Source organism: Podarcis raffonei, chromosome Z (assembly GCF_027172205.1).
Source record: "Podarcis raffonei isolate rPodRaf1 chromosome Z, rPodRaf1.pri, whole genome shotgun sequence".
In the NCBI taxonomy this organism is placed as follows: domain Eukaryota; kingdom Metazoa; phylum Chordata; class Lepidosauria; order Squamata; family Lacertidae; genus Podarcis; species Podarcis raffonei.
The window spans coordinates 13,387,025-13,408,547 of record NC_070621.1 but is presented as its reverse complement, the minus strand read 5'-3'; the positions used below and the strand labels follow the sequence as shown (position 1 = coordinate 13,408,547).

The window sequence follows — 21,523 nt, the reverse complement described above, 5'->3', positions numbered from 1 at the left end:
CAGTGTTGGCTCAGCTCTGCAAGGCATGGGGTGAAATCCACCCCAGCACCTAGCCAAGCAGGGTCGTTTGGTGCTGCTCGCTTGCATCTAGTAAATAACTGTCTACTCAGAAGAAAGCCACACTGAGTTCAGTGGGCCTTACTCCTAGGTAAGAGTATGTGGGGCTATAGTGTTTTATTTAGGCTGTGGGGCTATAGTGTTTTATTTAGGCAGCCAGGGCTCCTCTGGATGACAATATATTTTTGATCAGGTCAATGAGGACCGATTGCTTTTTAAAATCCTCCCATATATACAGAAATCCTTGTGCACCTTTTGGACTGTATGTGTAGGTTTTCCCCTCTGTGTCAAATAACTGGGATCAAATAAGTGTTTACTTTTTATAATACATGGAAGATGGATCTCCTTTGGGAGGTTGTGGACTCTCCTTCCTTGGAGGTTTTTAAGCAGAGTTTGGATGGCCATCTGTCATGGATGCTTTAGCTGAGTTTCCTATATTGCAGGCGGTTGCACTATAAAGATGATTCTTGGGGTCCCTCCTAGCTCCATGATTCTATGTTTTTCTTCTTCAACAATATTGCATCATGTTCCTATCATTTTATGCAATTGTATTTTGTATAAATTATAAAAATTATAAATGAAACATGTTCTGTTTACAAACAAAACATTTAAATAGCTACCTTTCTACTGGGAGGATGGGAGGGGGATGGGCATAGCCAGGATTTTTGTTGGGGGGGGCAGAACCTCAGATTTGTATTGATTTGTGTTGATTTTTACTTACTTGGGGGGCAGCTGCCCCTTGCCCCCCTGGCTACACCCATGGGGGGAGCCACAGGAAGGAAACAAAGTTGGGAGGGGGCCATGGTTGGAAAAAAGTTGGGAAACACTGCTGTAGAGGAAAGTGAAGGGCAGATGGGGCTCATCAACCTGGGAAGATAGCCCATTGAGGAGAAGGAAGACTCTGATCCTAAACCTCTATTGCCTTGTGGGATATCTTCAGGAGAAGACAAGGCTAAGTGGAGACCCTAAAGTGATTGGATGGTGTTTGTACACCTCCTTCCAGCAACTCATGCAGCCAAGCTGGTGCCACGCACATTGCTCTGCTTTCCTTTTGACTATACAAGCAAGGTCGAGGGGGCATTCTTGTTCGTCTGGGCAGCCCAGGACCTCTCTCTCTACACATTGCCCAGGCTTGTGCTGCAGAGAGGTCACTTCAATGCTGCTAACAACGCAAGGGGCAGCAGGTACTGTGATTCTCCAGTAGTTTGGTTTCACCCCCAGGGTGCACACTCCATTGTCTCTCGAGACAGACGGATGCCAACAACAACTGCCTCCACCGGTAGAGGGAGAACATTGCTGTCAAGGCTAGTAGTCATCGTGGCTTGCCCACTGTCTGAGGCAGTATGCCTCTGAATACTAGTTGCTGGAAAGAACAAGCTGAGGGAGTTGTTGTTGCATCCATGTTTCCTGCTTGTGGGTATCCCATTGGGACATCTGGTTGGCCACTGTGAGAACAGGATGCTGAACTAGATGGGCCGTCTTTGGCCTGATCCATCAGCTACTACTTAAGGTGGGCATCATAAGTGCAGAAGAAGCTGCCTTGTAACAGAGCAGACCATCTTCACTTTGGCCAGTATTGCCTGCTCTGACTGGGTGCTCTTCAGGGTCTTAAGCAGGTAAAAGCTCTTTCCTCTTCTTTTTGCTGGAGAAGGGAGGGACTGAATCTGGGACCTTCTGCATGCTAAGCATGTGCTCTGTCACCGAGCTCTGAGTGCTCCCTGGGGACGCTTCCCCATATTATGTGTGTGAGAGATAATGTTTGTGCACCTAGGTGCTTGCCTCTTTCTCCCCAGACATCTGACAAAATGTATCCTTGTGGGGTGTGTGTGTTGTTTTCTTCACTCTTCCTTCCTTCCACACCCACCCTAGGGTGGCCTGCTGTCATGTCAGGCAACTGCACAGTGTGAGACGATCAGACCAAGCTTTGCACTCTTCCCACCCCACTTCCCCCTGGCATCCTTGATGAGATGTTTTATTTCCTGCTTAATTACTCAGAAGCAATTGACCCTCTTCTCCTGAATAACGTATGTTCCCCTTTGTATGCTTGTTAGCTGGCCTGATTATAGCAGCCATCAAGTGGTGGTGGGGGGGACCACTTATAAATGCCATCTCCAACTCCTTGAAAGATTCCATCAACTGTATCTCTGAAAAATTTTACATATCACTTGCCAGTGTACTGGAAGAAGCAAAGATCACCAGTATTGAAGCAATGATTCTTCAACATCAACTTTGTTATGTTGTTCGGATGCCTGATTATAGTCTTCCAAAGCAACTTCTCTATTCCAAACTTGAAAATGGAAAGCGTAATGCTGGTGATCAACAAGAGAGGTTTAAAGACTCTCTCAAGGCAAATCTAAAAAAAATGTATAAACACACAACAGAGAAACACTGGCCTGCGAGTGCTCCATTCGGAGAACGGCCTTTACCAAAGGTGTCATGGTCTTTGAAGACGCTCGAACTCAGGACCAAAGGGAGAAACGTGCTAAGAGGAAGGCACATTTGTCAAACCCTCACCATGATCAACTGCTGCCCAGTGTGGAAGGATGTGTGGATCCAGAACTGGCCTCCACAGTCACTTACTGTTAAGACCGTGTTCTTGGAAGACAATCTTACTCGGCTACGAGTGATTGCCAAAGAAGAAATGTAGGGATCAGTCTTCATGGCAAAAAATGTTGATAGTGTTATGTTCCTATGCTGTGTGTTGAGTTTAAAACCAATATAGAAATTGCAAAATATCGGATTACTATGCAATATTTGTTCAGAGTAGATCCACTGAAATGAATTGATCCAAGATAGCCATGCCTATTAATTTCAGTGGCTCTGCTGTTGAGTAGGATGATCACTAGGTCCAAACCCATGCTTTCAAGCTGATGTAGGTTCTGTCCTTTATTAAAAGGTGCAAAGAGAGCACTGAGAAGAACACAGAGAAATGATATATGATGTGCTTAGCATGGATTTTATATGACAGATGTTAGTGATTAGGGTTATATATCCAGTGTAAGAGAATGGCAAATAGGCCAGGTGAAAAGTGCTGAATCTGCCAAGTTTAACAAGCTATATTCACATTCAATAAAAGAGTACAGTAATTCATTTTCAGTAAATCAGCATTATTGTATTGCTTATTTGGACAATATTACTCATGTAACTGAAAAGTGTGTGTACGTTGTGTATGTGTGTGCCGTAGACCCTGAGTTTGTGGAAGAGGGCAGGGTGAGGGGCTGGCAAGGGCAGGACAGAGAAGAGCAGTGGCCAGTGGATGACTCTGGGAAGGATCTAGTAGACTCGGAAGGTCTCTCCCCAGGCTGGGATAGCCCAAGAAAGAGGATCCTAGGTAAGGTCTTAGTATGTGGGGGGAATTTCCCTTGCTTCATCCCATCTCTCCACCAGTCCTCTACAGTGTGAGGCATGGGCTTCATCTCTGGAGTTGCCAGAGGCTGGTTTGGGCTCATCGTCTTTGTCTGTTGCCCCACCAGCTCTACCTCTGGGGTTAGCAGAAACCATGTCTAGTCCCACCCTTCATGTGTGTTCATGCGTTTTACTCTTCCTGTCCCGTCCAGCCCGTCATGGGACTGCCAGCACAGGCATGGAATAGATGGGTCTGGTTCCTTCTTCTTGGAAAAGTGCTAGGCTGCTTGCTCAGTCTAAGACTCAGAACCGCTGGCTCCGCTAAGTTGTGCCCCTCCCCTTTCCCTCATGGAGCATGCCATTGTTGGATCAAAGTCTTTCCTTGTGCCTTTGAACAGCGTTTCACCCATGTATCGCACCAGCCTGAGCATTAAGCATTTGAGTAGAAATCACACTCTGAGTTCAAGTTCTTCATTGGGGTTAAGCCAGGACAGTCCATGTGTGGTATTGTCTCTGCTAGATTTGGAGACAGAGGAAGGAGAGATTGAAAGCTTAGGAATGATGCAAGACAAGGTGCACAGCAGCAAAGACTGAGCTGTGCAGCATAGGTGCAAAATCTCATTTTGGCTGTAAGCCCAGTAGATACATTAGTTGAACCGCTCAATACATTTTTGGGATATGTCGCTAATAACACCAGCCTGCATCACGGTAGCTGTTGCAAAGATGACTTGCAGTGACATACATGGAGCACTTTGTATGCTGTCAATAAACGGGAGTGGCCATCGCTGAGTGTTGGAGCAAATGCTTTGCATGCCAGAGGTTCCAGGTTCAATCCCCAGCGTCTCCAGGTGGGACCATGGAAAGAACCCCCTGGGTGAGACCCTGGGCAGCTGACAGTCAATGTAGAAAATACTGAGCTAGATGGACCAATGTTCTGACTTGAGATAAGGCAGCTTCTTAGATCCCTATTTAAACGAGCTCTTTATTCAGAACCATGAGGACTAGATTCTTACTTTATCTTTAGGCAGGGGACCACAGCTAAGTTCTTTGCATGGCAGAGTCTCAGGTTCAATTGCCAGTTCTGTCACCCAGTTAGGTTGAGAAAGATCCTCCCCTTTCCCCTGTGGTTTGTGTGTGACTGGCAGTGGCTCTCCAGTGTCTGAGAAGGCAATTCTGGACTAGAGGGATCCATTCTGACTAAGGCTAGTATGTTCAAATGCAGTTGTGTAAAGATGATGGGGGGTGGGACTGGTCTCACAGCTGGTTTCCCTGGGATGGGTTCATGTTAAAACTGGTATTGTGAATGATTCAGCAAACATTTTGATTGCAGCCCAAATTAACAGAAAACGACACACTTTGTGGTGTGTGTGTTTAAGTAGTTGGGCAGTTCATTGCTTAGGCTGGCATAGAATTGTATAAGGTGGTGTCAGAGGCCCAAAAAGCACCATACATTTAAAGCACTGTGGTGCCACTTTAAATAATCATGGCTTCCCCCAATGAATCCTGGGAACTGTAGTTTGCAAAGGGTGCTGAGACTTGGTAGGAGAGCCCCTATCCCCCTCACAGAGCTACAATTCCCAGGGTCCCCTGGGAAGAGGGATTGGTTGTTAAATTACTCTGGGAATTGTGACTTAACACTGAATACAGCTCCATGTATTTGGGGGTTCATTTTTCTTTCTTTTGACGTAAATTGATTATCTCAGTTAGTTGTGGGTTTATTTTTTTAAGACAACAGTACATTGCAAGCTGACATTTTCTTTCTGAAACAGTGGGGAGCTATCCTCTCCCTTTCCTCAAATATACACAAAGTTCCCTCTTCCGTATGCTTGATCTGAGATGGCCTTGACCACCTCTCTCTTTCTCACCTTCAGAAAGAACTGTACGAGAGGGTGTTTCAGAAGCTTCCGGACAGACATTCAGACTTCTCCCGGCTGGCCCGTGTCCTGACAGGGAATGCGGTCGCTTTAGTGCTTGGAGGAGGCGGAGCTCGGTAAGACTGGCCAAATCAGTTTGAGATCCCTCTGGGGCTGGGCTACTGGGAGGCTGCCAGATCCATTGGGCCATTTTGCTTAATGGAGGGTGCCTCTCTGGGCCCTCCAGATAACTCACTGGCTGCAGCAACTGGCTGGATTTTGCCCCCCCCCCCCCCGTTTGGTTCCACCTTTATAACTACCAGATATCCTGGCTCGAATTTATTGACATAATTCATACATTTTAATTTAATTTACTATTTACAAACAATGCTTCCATAGAAAACATAACAAGGCAGTGTACATTCCAGGGGGTTGGACTAGATAGCTGTTGAGGGTCCTTTCAGCTCTACAATTCTATGATTCTACAACATTGAATATACAGTGCCGCAATAATAAAGCCTGTAAAAGCATCACTATCATATCATTAAAGCTTGTCGATTTTAAAAAAAGGAAAGTTCCCAAGGTCTGTTGGAACAGTACAGTTCTTTAAAAGATGTTGAATGGAAAGCAGAGGTGTCTTCCACCATACTTCTTAGGGCAATGAGTTCTGCAGTGCAGAGCCTGCCACACTGAAGACTCTATCCCTGGGAACCACAAAAAGTACCCATCAGAAGTTCTCTGTGATTGAGGTGCCGTATAAGGAATCAGATAGCCCTTTAAAGTGCCTTGGGGCCAGGTTTTTCAGGGCAGTGTGGTGTTGTGGTTAGTCTGTGGACTAGGGCTTGGAAGACCAGGGTTCAAATTGCCACTCAGCCATGAAACTCACTGGGTAACCTCGGGTCAGTCACAGTCTCTCAGCCTAAGCTACCTCACAAGCTGCTTGTGAGGATAAAAGGAGGAGGAAGGGAACCATGTCTGCCACCATGAGCTCCTTGGAGGAAAAGGTGGGATATCAGTGTTACAATTAAATAAAATAGCCCTTTGAAGATTAACACTTCAACCTTGAACCTAGCAAATCCCTCCCAACACATCTTTATGACAGCTGATCCTAAACAATGCCTCTGTGTGCAAGCGGAGAGTTCTGTACTGGTGTGCAGGTTATTTTTGGAGAAGTCTCTTCTGGCACTGAGACATGCAAGGGCAATTCTGGGCTCCTGCGACTCCAGGAACTGCATGCCTTCCTTTTGTTCTCTGCACACCCCATTCGCCTCCCCATGTCTTTCAGCAACTATGCCGTGTGTGGAGGTGATGTTTGCCCCTGTTATATCCTTGGTGGACCATTCAGGATCATTTGGGGCTGCTGGCTCTGGGTTGTAAATGTCATTCCCTTTTGTCCTTGGGGGAGGAGGTTGCAGCACTTGCAGAAGTGGTGTGGGGGGTGTTTGCTGATGCATCCCGCCTTAAATTGAAATGAACCTTGGAATTTTCTTGTCTCCTCTCCTTTCACATGGGTAATTAGTCCCCTGACACCTAGCTGCAAGTCCCTCACTGATTGTTCCAGGGTTTGGGAGAAATGCCATAAGTAAAAAATCGCCCACACATTTGTTCCAGCCCAGATGTGTATTTATACCTCCCCTCCTTTTGTTAAATGTTCTAAATATCCCACTTCCCTTCTGGCTTCAAGCTGATGGGAGCAGGAGAGAGAGGGAGACAGCGTTTGTAGCTTTGTGAAATTGGGGGTGAGGGTGGCCCTGAAATCAACCCGGGAGAACATCAGAATCTCAAAAAGACCTGGAAGACCTTCTTCCCATATCTTGTTGACCATATTTCCTAGCACTCTCCACAAACTGTTTTAAGTCTTTCTCTCCCGCCTTATTTGTCTTTGGAATACCCCTGTGTGATAGCTCACCTGCTCTCAGGGTTACTTCTATCCTTCTGCTGTTTCCTTCCCTCTGATGTTCCCTGAGGTACACAGGAAGCTGTGTTAAGCTGAATTAGGACCCCTGGTCCATCTAGTTCAGTGGTTTACACAGACCGGCAGCAGTTCTCCAGGGTTTGAGACTCAGGTCTCTTCCAGCCTTCCCTGGAGATGCCACTGGGGATTGAACCTGGGATTTTCCGAGCATATGCTCCACCACTGATATGCAGCCCTTCTCGAGTTGTGTTTAATATACAGCAAGTCTGCAACATGTGGCTGTTACGTTCCAGGGATCGCATCTATAGCCAAAATCACATATAGATTTATATATTGTTTAATGGCAGGTCTTTTCCCGTGGACACCCACCTGCTATTTGTTTGTTTCTTTTCCAGATGCGTAAAGCTGAATGCACACAAGTTAAATGCATGTAACTTGCAGGCTTACTGTACTACTTCACTCTCTTTAATAAATACATATATATTCCTTTGTTTCTCCTCTGTTTTCTGTATTCCCCTCCTCCATGCCATAGTAGAACAGGATTTACTGCTGGTGTGCTGGCAGTGTTTTAATGGATTTACTGCACTGGAAATGGTTAATAGAAATATTTAAATAAATAACTAATTTAGAAAGCGGCCAAGTGCTGCTTCTGCATTTTCAACTGCAATAAAGACACGTAACTGTGTTTCTTCCCATTCCCACCATCACCACCTTGTAGCCCTTTCCTCTGCTATAGCTCAACAACCTCAGATATGCAGATGACACAACCTTGATGGCAGAAAGTGAGGAGGAATTAAAGAACCTTTTAATGAGGGTGAAAGAGGAGAGCGCAAAATATGGTCTGAGGCTCAACATCAAAAAACGAAGATCATGGCCACTGGGCCCATCACCTCCTGGCAAATAGATGGGGAAGAAATGGAGGCAGTGAGAGATTTTACTTTCTTGGGCTCCATGATCACTGCAGATGGTGACAGCAGCCACGAAATTAAAAGACGCCTGCTTCTTGGGAGAAGGGCAATGACAGGCCTAGACAGCATCTTGAGAAGTAGAGACGTCACCTTGCCAACAAAGGTCCGCATAGTTAAAGCCATGGTTTTCCCAGTAGTGATGTATGGAAGTGAGAGCTGGACCATAAAGAAGGCTGATCACCGAAGAATTGATGCTTTTGAATTATGGTGCTGGAGAAGACTCTTGAGAGTCCCATGGACTGCAAGAAGATCAAACGCATCCATTCTTAATGAAATCAGCCCTGAGTGCTCACTGGAAGGACAGATCGTGAAGCTGAGGCTCCAGTACTTTGGCCACCTCATGAGAAGAGAAGACTCCCTGGAGAAGACACTGATGCTGGGAAAGATGGAGGGCACAAGGAGAAGGGGGCGACAGAGGACGAGATGGTTGGATAGTGTTTTCGAGGTTACCAGCATGAGTTTGACCAAACTGCGGGAGGTAGTGGAGGACAGAGGTGCCTGGCGTGCTCTGGTCCATGGGGTCACGAAGAGTCGGACACGACTAAACGACTAAACAACAAAATGCACTTCTTAGGGAAGGAAGCATTATTTCTTTCTGTGCTTAGGTTAAGGGACGCGGGTGGCGCTGTGGTCTAAACCACTGAGCCTCTTAGGCTTGCTGATCAAAAGGTTGGCAGTTCGAATCCCCGCGATGGGGTGAGCTCCCGTTGTTCGGCCCCAGCTCCTGCCAACCTAGCAGTTTGAAAGCACGTCAAAGTGCAAGTAGATAAATAGGTACCGCTCCAGCGGGAAGGTAAACGGTGTTTCCATGCGTTGCTCTGGTTCGCCAGAAGCGGCTTAGTCATGCTGGCCACATGACCCGGAAAAACAGTCTGCGGACAAACGTCAGCTCCCTCGGCCAGTAAAGCAAGATGAGTGCCGCAACCCCATAGTCATTCACGACTGAACTGTCAGGGGTCCTTTACCTTTACCTTTTTACTGCTTGTTAAAGCCTCATGTCTGCCAATGGGTGTATATGCATGCTGTCTCACTCATAACAATAAATTCTGAGGAACTTATTGAGACTTTATAATTGCTACGATATAAAGGTTTGCAAAGTGCTAGGTTGTGTACGCACCATACATTTTAAGCCCTACTCCCCAGGAACCAGTTTGTTAAGGGGGTTGGAAATTCTAAGCTCCGTGAGGGTTAAACTACTTTTCCCAGGACTCTTTGAGGGAAACCATGTACTTTAAATGTATAGTCGGTCTGCAGCCCTTGCCCTGAAGAGGTTTCTGATTTGAAATTCATCACAGAGGAAGGGTAGAAAAATTGAGTCCATGTAAGCAGGAGGAAGAATAATTCAGGAGGCAGCTAATTCAGTTGCACATTCTTGGGCTTAGTGACACTAAACTTCAGTCCCCAGAAGGCAAATTAAAGCTCCAGGCCTCTCTGCCTGACCCTTGGGACTCTTCCCAGGTCCCACATCCTTCTGGCCCTGCTTCCTATTCCATGTGTTTTTTGCCTGGCTGGACTGTATCCTTGAGACTCGGATAATGCCTCTTATCTGAAGTGATGATTGACTGAGGTAGGGGAAGTGGGTTTAGGCAGTCCACTGTACAGAGGTAAATTCTGCATTCATTGCCCCACCTATTTTCTTGCTGGCTCTGCCCACCGTTGGCATGCTGCCCCCTGAAAGTTCCCCAGTCCCCAGACTGAAAATTTAAAGCACAGACTCTTGTGAAGCGGAACTGTACACCCAGCACCACATCCTGCTCTGCTTGGAGAATCATGCTCCACACACGGCCTCAGATGCAAGCACTAACCCCACCCCCCATATTATTATTTTTTGCATTTGGGGTGAGAGGGGGGCAAAAGCCATTAAAAGCCGTTCCTGGACCCTGAAAGGGAGGCTGCCTGTTTCTGACAGGCACTTGGCGTTCACAGTGAACTGTGGCGTTTTCCTTTTGTTTGGTTTCCTTTCCTGCTGAACCATAGCCAGCGGCACATAAGACAGGCAAAAGACAGCCTCTCCGTGGTGATGGGGGGGGGGGCTGCTTTATGTTCCCGAAACAGGCAACTTTGCCAGGCGTCTCAGGTAACAATTACCGTTGAGATACTTTCTTCTGTTCTTCCTTTCTTCTTCTTCCTTCCAGCCAGCCACTTCATGGTAATTACCTCTTTTTTCCCTTTTTGCAATTTGTCATGATAGAGAACAGAAGCAGTGCACTCTCTCTCGCTCTCTTTCGCTCTCCCCCCCTCGCTTTCCCTGTCACAGTTCCCAACACATAACTGTGCTCAAATTGCAACGTTTCATGTCTGCTAAGCGAAAACAACTATCCAAGGGGGGAGCAAGCTGGATTTTGGTGTCTATCCAACTCTATTGTTTGTGAAGCTGTGAGGGTGTGTGGTGCAGAGGGGAGCACACCGACATGGCCAGGCCAGAGGTCAGCGTAGGTCAGGCCAGTCTTGCCAATAGGCCTGTTGGGACTACTCTAAAACAGGATGAGGAGGAATAGGGACATGTTCAGGGCTGGTCCTTCTATGAGGCAGCTGTCTTAGGTGGAAGGGCCATAGCTGGTAGTAGAGCTGTGGCTTTGCATGGAGGAGGTCCCAGGCTCAATCCTAGGCTTCTCTAGGTAGGGCTAGGATAGACTACCTACCTGATTCACAGCTGCTGTCATTCAGTGTAGATAATACTGATCTAGATGGACTACAGAACTGTCTTGGTGTAAGACAGTATCTTACTCCCTGTTTAATTATGAGGATTAGAATCTTAAGAGGTACGGCTGTAGTAGCAGAGCATCTGCCTTGCATGCAGAAGGTCCCAAGTTTAACCCCAGCACCTGTTGTGTATCCATCTTGGGCCTTATTGCACAAGAGCTGGGCTAAACCTGGTGTGGTGTCTCTTTTTATCTTGGACCCAGGATGGCTCAAAGCTCACCACAGCTTAGCCTTGTTCTCCATCTTCAATGTCAAGACCTAGGGAGGATAAACTGAGCATATACAGAGTGTCCCCACTCCGCACCACTGAGTTAATTGCATCCTGGGCTGGGTTTTTTGTATGCCACTGGGGCAGAGAAGTAAAGCCTAGTAATCTTGTGCTGAGTGTGGATTTCAGCTTCTGAATGTTGATCTCAGCAAATTTGATTTTATCAAAATTTCGAAGTTCTGCTCAGAGGGCTTGTGTACCTGCCGAAATCTCACAAGCCAGAGAAGTTGCTGAATAAGGGTTCTAGTGTTCATGAGAGCAGGGCTGTTGCTTTCTTGCCCTCTTCTTTTGGTTAGCAGGATAAGTCAATGCAATATTTTTAATTTTTATAGATTGAGATTTATTTATATACTATACACCTATGCACAACTCACTGTGTGGTTTTCAAACAAAAGAGAAGCAATACCAAAAAAAGCTATAGGAGGAAAAGAATCTCACAATCTTTAAAGTAAGAACACAACAATTTATAACAAATCACTAAAAAGCAAATGTCAGTATCAGCGGCAACTGATCCAGCTGTCCAATCCAGCCTCCTCTAGATTGAACCCAGTCAGTATGAGCTTAGCAGGTGGGGTTCCTGAACAGAGAATAGTTTTATACAAATCTTCACCATCTTACACAACTTATATGTGTGAGTGTTTTGCATAATCATTTTGAGGTCCTGGAGTAATGCTTTTTGTTGTGCTGAAATAGCATGTATTGGGTGTCAAATTTCTTTTTTAAAGTGGATTGACCACAGGCCTAACGTTTGAAGTCCCCTCCAGCTAGAGGAGCTTTCCATTTCTTTTGACAGCTGCCATTTTAGGTTTTCTCTACAGTTGACTGGTTCCTCTATTAATGTACATTTTATCTCTCCCCCTGCTACTCCTATCTTGCATTGCTCCAGAGGATGTTCCCAAGTGGGTGTCATCCGAGCGCTGAATGAAGCTGGCATCCCAGTTGACATGATTGGTGGCACCTCCATTGGCTCATTCATGGGTGCCCTATATGCTGAAGAGCGCAGCTACACCCAAATGAGGATCAAAGCCAGGCAGTGGGCAATGGTAAGTGTTTCTCAATGGCTGCATGAGACCCTAGAGAGTGTGTGTGTCCTGAGGTGTGTATGCTTGGTTTTGTTGAACCCCCAGGAGAGCAGTGAGGGAACTTTTTTCAGCCCAAGGGTTGCATTTCCTTCTCATAGCCTTCTGGGGGCCACATGCTCTTAGTGGGCAGGGCCAGAGGCAAAAGTAAGCAGACCAAGAAATTGACATGATCCCTATTGTACAGCAGGCCAGTGTCTACACATGCTCACACACGCCTCTGTGTTGATACATGAAATCAGTGCTCACTTTAGAACTGGCCTGTTACCTGAGGCACTTTGCTAGAAGCCAGGCTCCTCGATCTGTGTAGAAAGACAACCTGGGAAATATCCAAAGCAAAGTGGGCTCTTAAGCCTTTTGTTGTTAATTTGGCGCAGCAAAGACACAACCTCTCTAAAGGTAAAGAAAGGAGAAGTCCAGACAAAGTGTACTCTGCCTTTTAAAGGTTTACATTTCTTGTGAAATGACAAGAAATCCCACCTCACATATGTCAGTGACACACAGGAAAACATCAAGGATACATCACCAATTGGGGGTGGGAGGCAGTTTACAGTAGGTAAGTCAGGTCAAAATTATAATGTGTCAATCAGGACAGTTATGGACTGCAGGTCTTACACTTTTCCAGAAAGAATTTACATGAGACATTGACTTTCAGAACAATTTCTGCAAATTGCATTCAGAAGATATTGTGAACAATCAACAGGATCGGTACATCCTATTCCTCGGTCCATCTAGGCCAGTGGTAGTGAACCTATGGCACTCATGCCAGAGAGGGGACTCAGAGCCCTCTCTGTGGGTATGTGCGGTGTCACCCCAGCAGGGCCGTAGCTTCTGTGCTGGGGGGTGGGAGGAGAGGAGGGCTCGCGTGCAAGCATGAGTGGAGGCGGGGATCTCTCAGAAGTGGAGTGGAGGCTTCGCGCTGAGAGATCCCTGCCTCCACTCCTGCTTGCACGCAAGTAGGAGTGGGAGCGGGAGCGGGCAGCTCAGCTAAGGAGCACTTGGCTGCCTTCAGGTGGTGCAGGAGCTCTCAGTGCAGCTTTCGGGCTGCCTCCACCTTCCCCAACCCCAGCAACTATTCAACCTGGCTACCTTCATAGGGTTGCAGGGGATCTGATGCGGAGGTGGGGGCTTCTTTAAACTTCTCCCTTGAGGGGAGTGCAGCCGTGCTCAACAGAAAGTGTGAGGGAGCCTGCACCTCCCCAACTGAGCAGCCTGATCCCTCTCCTACTTGCCTGCAAGCAGAAGCAGGCTGGGGTGGCGGCGGCATCCATTGCCTGCTTGCTTGCCCCTCCAGCCCAGCCTTCTCACTCAGCGCCGGGGCCGCCAGAGCTGGAGGAGGGGGTGGTTGCTGTTGTGGCAGCAGTGGAGGGACCCAGCGCTGGAGGGTGGCAGGTGCCTGCTCACTTGCCGCCCGGCCCACCTTCCCTCACTAGGAAAACGGAAGTGTGGCACTCAAAACAGAAGTTATACTCAGAACAGAGCACGTTCAGATTCTGAAAAATGTTCCAAAACTGGAACACTCATTTCTGGGTTTGAAGTGTTCAGGCTCCAAGTAGTTCGAGAACTAAGCTGTTCAAAAACTGAGGTACCACTGTATTTCCCCCCCCCCCCCAATTTGAACTGTATTTATTTTTCCCAATTTGAACTGTATTTATTTTTCCCAATTTGAACTGTATTTGTTTTCCCCCTCGTGGTGATTTTCTTGAGTCAATATGAGAGTACCCCTAATCATTTTTTAAAGAAAAAAAGCACTGAGTTATACCATAAAATTATATATCAATGGAAAGATAATGTAATGAAGAATGTTATGCAAGAACTTTTATGAAGGATTATTTATTACAACAGCAGTCATAAAGAAGAAACATGAAACACACAGAAAAAAATGAGATATATAGGTTAAATTGCCGTGTTGGCACTTTGCGATAAATAAGTGGGTTTTGGGTTGCAGTTTCGGCACTCGATCTCGAAAAGGTTCGCCATCACTGCTCTAGGCAAATGTTGCTACTTATCTTATCAGTCACCTCCATCAATATCCTTTGTGTTGGAGAAACCCTGCCCAAACGCTTCCCCGACAGGTTTCAGCCTACCTGCTCCTGTGCTCAGGGGGTTATTATGACGGCAGCAGTTTCCCAGAATGCATGATATTTTGGAAGTTAGTTATAGTGGTACCTCGGGTTACAGGTGCTTCGTGTTACAGACTCCGCTAACCCAGAAATAGTACCTCGGGTTAAGAATTTTGCTTCAGGATGAGAACAGAAATCACACAGTAGCGGCACGGCGGCAGTGGGAGGCCCCATTAGCTAAAGTGGTGCTTCAGGTTAAGAACAGTTTCAGGTTAAGAATGGACCTCCAGAACAAATTAAGTTCTTAACCCGTGGTACCACTGTATACAGAATAAAGCATTTACAAACTGTTTTAAACAGTATTTCATTCATATATATATATGTATGTATACACAATTTCCTTAGTTAAAAAAGCTTGATTAATTGTTTCCAGTTAAGATAGAAAGTATCCCCATCCTGCTGAGCTGCTTGTTACATTGGTGCAGTGAGTTATCTTAATCTTAGAAACCAGAGGTATTGCCTGCTATTATGCTGAACTGACCTCTAGGGGCACTATGGCACAACAATTTTGACAGCAGATGTTTTGACAGCTTGCCCCTTTAAATTTAAAGCTCTGCCGGACGTGAGCCTTTATTGACGAGTTCTAACGGTATGTGCTATGTGCCGTTATGCTTTGGAAGACATATAGATACATTTATGGGCATGCATCTGTGGATTAAATGAAGTGGGGGTCAGCACTCAAGCCCACACTCACGTACCAGTGTCATCATTCTGGCATGCCAGAGGCACAATCAAAGCTGAGGGACACATTTCAACTAGGCGAAAGCACCCAGGGAGGGTGCAGTGCAGGGCTGGGGAGAGGTATGGCCTTGGGGGAAGAGGGCGTGGCCTGAGTTCCTCACTCCTGACTTAGATGCTTAGCTGGAAGAAGGTGACATAGTTAAAATATCTTTGTCTGTTTTCACACCCCTTCGTGGTAGAAAGCTACTGAGGCCATAAAGAAGCTGGCAGAGAACGAGACGTTGGTCAGACCTGATGGGGATGGGGTTGGGGTTGGCAGGGCACTTCCCCAGGGGAGCTGTTCCTTGCTGTTCATGCCGCACATCAATAGGAAAGCTTTTATGGCTTTTAATATTATTAATAATAAAATTATTATTATTATTATTATTATTATTATTAGAATTTATAGTCCACCCTATAGCCAGAGGCCTCTACTATCTTTTTATTGGAAGGGTGGTGGGATGTTTTGATCAAGCCTTTAGTAGTGCAAAAGCAAAGGATTGGCTTAGATATGGAGAAAGGAAGAATATGGTAGAATAAACTAAACTAAATAAAGATAAAAGAATTGAAAATCCGAGAGAGAGTAAGAAGAATTTCCAGAAATGTTATAAAGACTTATAAAAGAAAAAATAGTGGATTACCTGGACCAGAACAAATTACAGAAGATTCCGTATGACAAAAAGGAACAACTGAATTCTTTAATAATGAATATCGAAGTACAAACAGCTATAAAACAAGTGAAGAGTGGGAGAGCACCAGGCCCGGATTGACTTACGGCAACATACTACAAAAAAATGAGTGAACAACTGACATTACCCTTAAGAGAAGTAATGAAAGGAAAGATTCCAATGACATGGAAGGATGCATACATAACATTGATTCCAAAGCAAGATACGGATTTACTTAAAGTAAAAAATTATAGACCAATATCACTGTTAAATAATGATTATAAGCTATTTGCTAGTATCTTAGCAAATAGGTTAAAATAAATTTTGACGGAGGTGATACACAAGGATCAAGCAGGCTTTCTTCCTGGTTGACAGATGAAAGATAATGTAAGAAATATAATTGATATAGTAGAATATCTGGAGACCAGGATTGATAAGCAATCTGCTTTAATGTTTATTGATGCCCAAAAAGCGTTTGATAATATCTCTTGGTATTTTATGAAGAAAAATTTGGAATTAATGGACATGAGGCAGTCTTTCCTTAGAGGAATAGAAGCTGTATATTCAGAACAGAAGTCAAAATTAATAGTTAATAATGTTTTAACTGAAAATTTTGAAATAACAAAAGGAACAAGACAGGGATGCCCGTTGTCACCCTTATAACGGTCCTAGAGGTCCTGACAAAGAATTTAAAAGTGATTAAAAGTGTAAAAGGAATTAGAGTTTGTTCCAAAGAATATAAATTAAAAGTCTTTTACTGATGACCTTGTATTAACATTAGAAGAACCCTTATCCAGTGTACCAGAAGCACTGGAGAGGATGGAAGAATTTGGGCAATTAGCTGGTTTTAGACTTAACAAAGCCAAAACAAAAATGTTAGTTTAAAATTTAGATAGAGATAAGATAGAAGAGTTGCAACACAAGACTGAAATATCAATTGTTAAAAAGGTGAAATATTTGGGAATATGGTTAACTGCAATAAATATTAATTTGTATAAGAAAAATTACGGTACATACCTGTTTAGAATGGAGTGAAGAGAGATTTAGAAGTGTGGGGAAGAATATCGGCTGTAAAGATGAATGTGTTACCTAAAATGTTGTTTTTATTTCAAATAATCCCAGTGATCAGTGGGGTAGGACAATTCAGGGAGTGGCAAAAAATATTATCAAAGTTTATCTGGCAAAGGAAGAAACAAAGAACTAAATATAAATTACTTACAGATATAAAGGAAAGAGGTGGATTCTCATTGCCAGACTTGAAGATATATTATGAAGTGTCCTGCCTATGCTAGTTGAGAGATTGGATATTATTATAGAATACAGATTTGTTAGATTTAGAATGATATGATAACAGATATGGTTGGCATGCTTGTTTATGGTATGATAAAGTTAAAGTGCATAGAGGATTCCTGAACCACATGATAAGAAAATCAATTTATGAGGTATGGAATAGATATAAAAGCTTGTTGGAATGGAACAAATTCCTTGGTAGCTCTCAAAGTAGAAGCAATATCAGTAAAGAGATTAAATATGAAAGGAAAGTGGGCCACATACAGAGATTTATTGATAGAAGTAGACAATAAGCTAAAATTAAAAACATTAGATGAAATAAAAGATTTAACGACAGATTGGTTGCAATATCACCAGGTAAATGATGTGTTTAATGAGGATAAAAAGCATATGGGCTTTGAAACGATAAAATCCAAGCTAGAAACAGAGTTGCTGGATCATTGTCGAAAATGTATAAATTATTATTAGAATGGCATACTAAAGATGAAGAAGTTAAAAGTGGTTATGATACAATGGGCTAAAGATTTTGGTTATATAGTGGTACCTCGGGTTAAGAACTTAATTCATTCTGGAGGTCCGTTCTTAACCTGAAACTGTTCTTAACCTGAAGCACCACTTTAGCTAATAGGGCCTCCTGCTGCCACCGCCGCGCAATTTCGGTTCTCATCCTGAAGCAAAGTTCTTAACCCGAGGTACTATTTCTGGGTTAGCGGAGTCTGTAACCTGAAGCATCTGTAACCTGAAGTCTGTAACACGAGATACCACTGTATTCAATTAGAATCATGGGAAAGGTTATGGAATGAAGGAATTAAATTTACTGCCTGTAGTGCATTAAAAGGTAATGTGTTGAAAATGATGTATAGATGGTATTTGACACCAACTAAGCTTTCTAAAATGTGTAAAACAAAAAAATAAGGAATGTTGGAAATGTAAGGAAAAGGAAGGGAATTTCTATCATATGTGGTGGACATGTAGTAAGGTGAAAGATTTCTGGGAAATGTATATAAAGAGTTAAAGAAAATGTATAGAAATACATTTGTTAAAAAATCAGAAGCATTCTTATAGGGTACAGTAGGCAAGGAAATTCCAAAAAAAGATCAAAAATTGTTTATGTATGCAACAACGGCAGCAAGGACTCTTTTAGCCCCAAAATGGAAACAACAAGAAATACCAACGTTAGAAGAGTGGCAGATGAAGATGATGGAATATGCAGAATTGGCAAAGCTGACCGGGAAAATCCGAAACCAGTGTTATCAAGCTTTCCAAAAAGACTGGAGTAAATCTATACAATATTTGAAGGACCATTGTAAACAATTAATAACACTAGTAGGGTTGATATAAAAAGACTTGTAATGGCAATGATTATTACCTTTTTATATTTATTTAAAATTTCTGATAATTAGAATAAGTGAAATGTAAATAGGAAGAGGTACAAATGCTATGTCTCAGAAATGAATTATGAAAACCATGAGGCGAGAGGGAGGGAAGTCGATTAGCTGATATGAGCAAATAGTAAGGATAATAAATAAGGATGTATTTAAATATTATGAAATGGAAACTTAATAAAATATTACAAAAGGAAAATAACCTAAATGGGGCACCAAAAAGTTGTTATATCCAAGTGGTGATGGTTGGTGTCCATTTGGGATTGGTAGGGCAGAAGGCAGGGAGCCCAAGATAGGTGGTGCCAGAGAGCCAAGGACTGGCAGAGCCATTCTAGTTTTAGTCTAGCCCCATTTGGAGGCCACCACGTTAAGGAAGGAAGGCTGGGCTTACGTCTTGTCCACATCTGTTTGTTTTCTTCTTTTTGTGACGTTTCTTATAACTTTCTCTTTTTCTCATTCCACATGCTGTCATTTTGTGGGTAGGAGTGATTGACAGAGGTAATTCTTTGTATCTAGTAGTTTTTATTTTTCTTAAAAGAAAACTCTTGGTGAACAGGAGTTCCAAGAAAAAAGGGGGGGGGTTGCTGAGAACACGCTCTGTGTGGGGGATTTTTTGGTCTCTCAGCACCACCAGTCTTCTGCCAAAATTAAGAGGTTTCATACAAGGAACCTACGTCTGATAGCTCCGAACTGGGAGTGTTGCTTTTCCACCAAGCATATGCTTTGTGTCTGGCTCCATTGAGCATCCAGTTGCGCTATGTCTTCCTGTCACTTAGAAGCATTTCCCCTTTGATTTATCTAGTGAGAGAGGATTAGTTTCTAGGGGATTTCCAAGAGAGACTGTCAGGCCTGCCTTAAATGAGAGGGAAAAGAGAGAGATTTGCACCACTCTCTCCTCCAGAGTATTATTTTATTCTATTTTATTCAGTTCTATTCTATTCCATTCATCACCTCTGTATCCTGATTAATCAGACTGGAGCATCTCCAGTCCAAAAGTTAAATGATTTGGGGACCAATGGGGAGCCAGAGAACAACCTCCTGGTTTCCATTTAATTATTATTTTTTTGTCCAAAGAGATGGAGAGAGGCAGGGGAACAGAACTCAAATGTTTCTGGTGAATTGCCAGTGACAGGATCTTCCTCCTTCACTTCTCACCATTTCCCATCTTCTAATATTGGTGATGCGAGGAAGGGGGGGCACCCAAGCCCTTCCTACTTCTGCTTTGCTTTAGAACTTTTCTGCATCTGATATAAAGGAGCTTCAATGAGCAACTCTTCCCCCTCCCCCAGCAATAACTTTCAGGTGTACAAAGCGGGAGAGGCTAGGATGGTCCCAGGTTGGCCATCCCTGGTGTAGTTGTCACTAGATTTAGTTTTCATTAGGAAAACTTTTTCCAGTGCAGAAAGGGCTTTTTCCGGTAAGTGGTAAGTTCTACAAAAGACATCCGCCTCCCAAAAATCCTTATCTTTTTGGCACTGTTTCACCCTTCCTAGAAGCTGTGGTTTGGTTTGGTTTTATAAAAGATGGTTCTTGCTGGCTACTTTATTCAGCGTATCAAAAACCACAGAGTTGGCACAGTGACATCAGCCAACAGGTTTGCAGCACCATTTCAAAGCCAAATCTCAGTGACGACAGTGCTTTCTAACCCGTACGCTGAATGGGTAAACCTTTCCATCACACCAAAACAGTTGACCACACAATGAGGGGAGTGAAAAATCTTGATGAAATGTGTCCATTCATTTTGTCTCTGCCTTAGAGAGAGGACTGAGGCACCCCAGCAGGTTTCTTTGTTTCTGCCTTTAATTTAATTTAAATTAAATTTTAAAAGAAATAACCCGATGTATCTTACACAAGGGAATCGGTCCCAAGAGACCTTTAGAGGGGCATTGTTCTCTGCTTCTGCTTATTGATTCGCTTGCTAGGCACACTTTGGCCCAGTAGCTGAATGAACAACAGCAACTCTCCCTGTTCGCAAAACTGGAAACTGACCAGCATGTCATGCATTGCAGAAGCTTTTCTGTACCCACCTGAGCAGGGGATGCAAACTACGTGACAGGAGCAGGGCCCAAAGGGAGCCAGTTCCTGACTTTATTTTGGGTGCTGGATTCTCATTTTTTGGCACTTAGCACTCCTAAGACTGCTGTGGAGGTTTGGCTGCAGAACAGGGGCTGCCAGCCAGAGAACAGCCTGGCCCTCAGGTCTCCACACTCTCTTGTCTTTGCTAAATAGCTCCCACCTGTTGCCCCATTGCTAAAACTGCCATGAGAAATGACTGCAGGTTGAAAAGGCTTTTAGATATTTTTAGAAGTGCTTCCTCCCTGCCCCCCCTGCCCACTTGTGAAAGAGCAGCACAAACCAGGTTGACGGGATTACTGAATAACAAATGGAAGGGCCATTTCTGACGCTTTTCCAGGCAACGTCTGTCATCTGGGTTTCATTTGTCAAGCCTTGAGTGCTCAGGGCTCAGGAACAAAAAACACAGTGGTTGGGTAAGCTGAGCTGAAGCACTCACTAAGCCCCCAGGGGACAGAAGCTCTGTACATGTGGATTTGTTCCAGTTGCAGAACTGGACTTAAAACTCAGCTGGTGCAGAGGAAAGTGGACCCTTCTTTTCTGCCTCAATGGGTTCACTCCCGGGAGTGACACCTCAGTTTTCTTGAGGGGGTGCTGTGTTTTCCCAGCTACTAGTTAGAGGGCCAGAAAAGATCCAGTCCACCCCCTTGTGAATCGCCCAGCATTATATAGTAAATCTGGCATCCCCTGTCAGCATGGTATGGAACATAAGCGCTTAGAAGGAGGAGCATTCTTTGCAAAAGATGCCCCTCAAGAGTTGCATCAGTAATAAGATTTTTTCCTTTCTAAATTTCACATGAAGCAGCAATGTGAACACACACACACACACCACACACACGTGAAATGCACAGGGGGTCTCCTTGCTGTTTTTTCCCTTACAAGTGAAACTGAGTGTATGGGGAAGGGTTTTGTAATTTAGAGACTGAGCATCTGCATGCAGGAATGCCTCAGGTTTTCCAGGTAGGGCTGCAAATGTCCCCTGCCCTAAAACCCTGGAGAACTGCTGGTGGTGGTCAGAAAATACTGATCTAGATGTACCCAATGGTCTGACTCGCTATAAGGCAGCTTCCTATGCA

At 44.3% G+C, this 21,523-nt stretch overlaps 1 protein-coding gene across 5 annotated transcripts in view; it reads left to right on the top strand.

Moving 5' to 3' along the window:
- The window catches only part of PNPLA7 (patatin like phospholipase domain containing 7), a 96,931-nt gene that overhangs the window by 56,265 nt on the left and 19,143 nt on the right, over positions 1-21,523 (top strand). For all 5 annotated transcript variants that reach the window (XM_053373230.1, XM_053373231.1, XM_053373229.1 and 2 more), the window contains 2 exons: positions 5,274-5,392; positions 11,996-12,152. In XM_053373230.1, the coding sequence (XP_053229205.1) occupies positions 5,274-5,392; positions 11,996-12,152 (276 nt within the window). The remainder of the gene's footprint in view (positions 1-5,273; positions 5,393-11,995; positions 12,153-21,523) is intronic.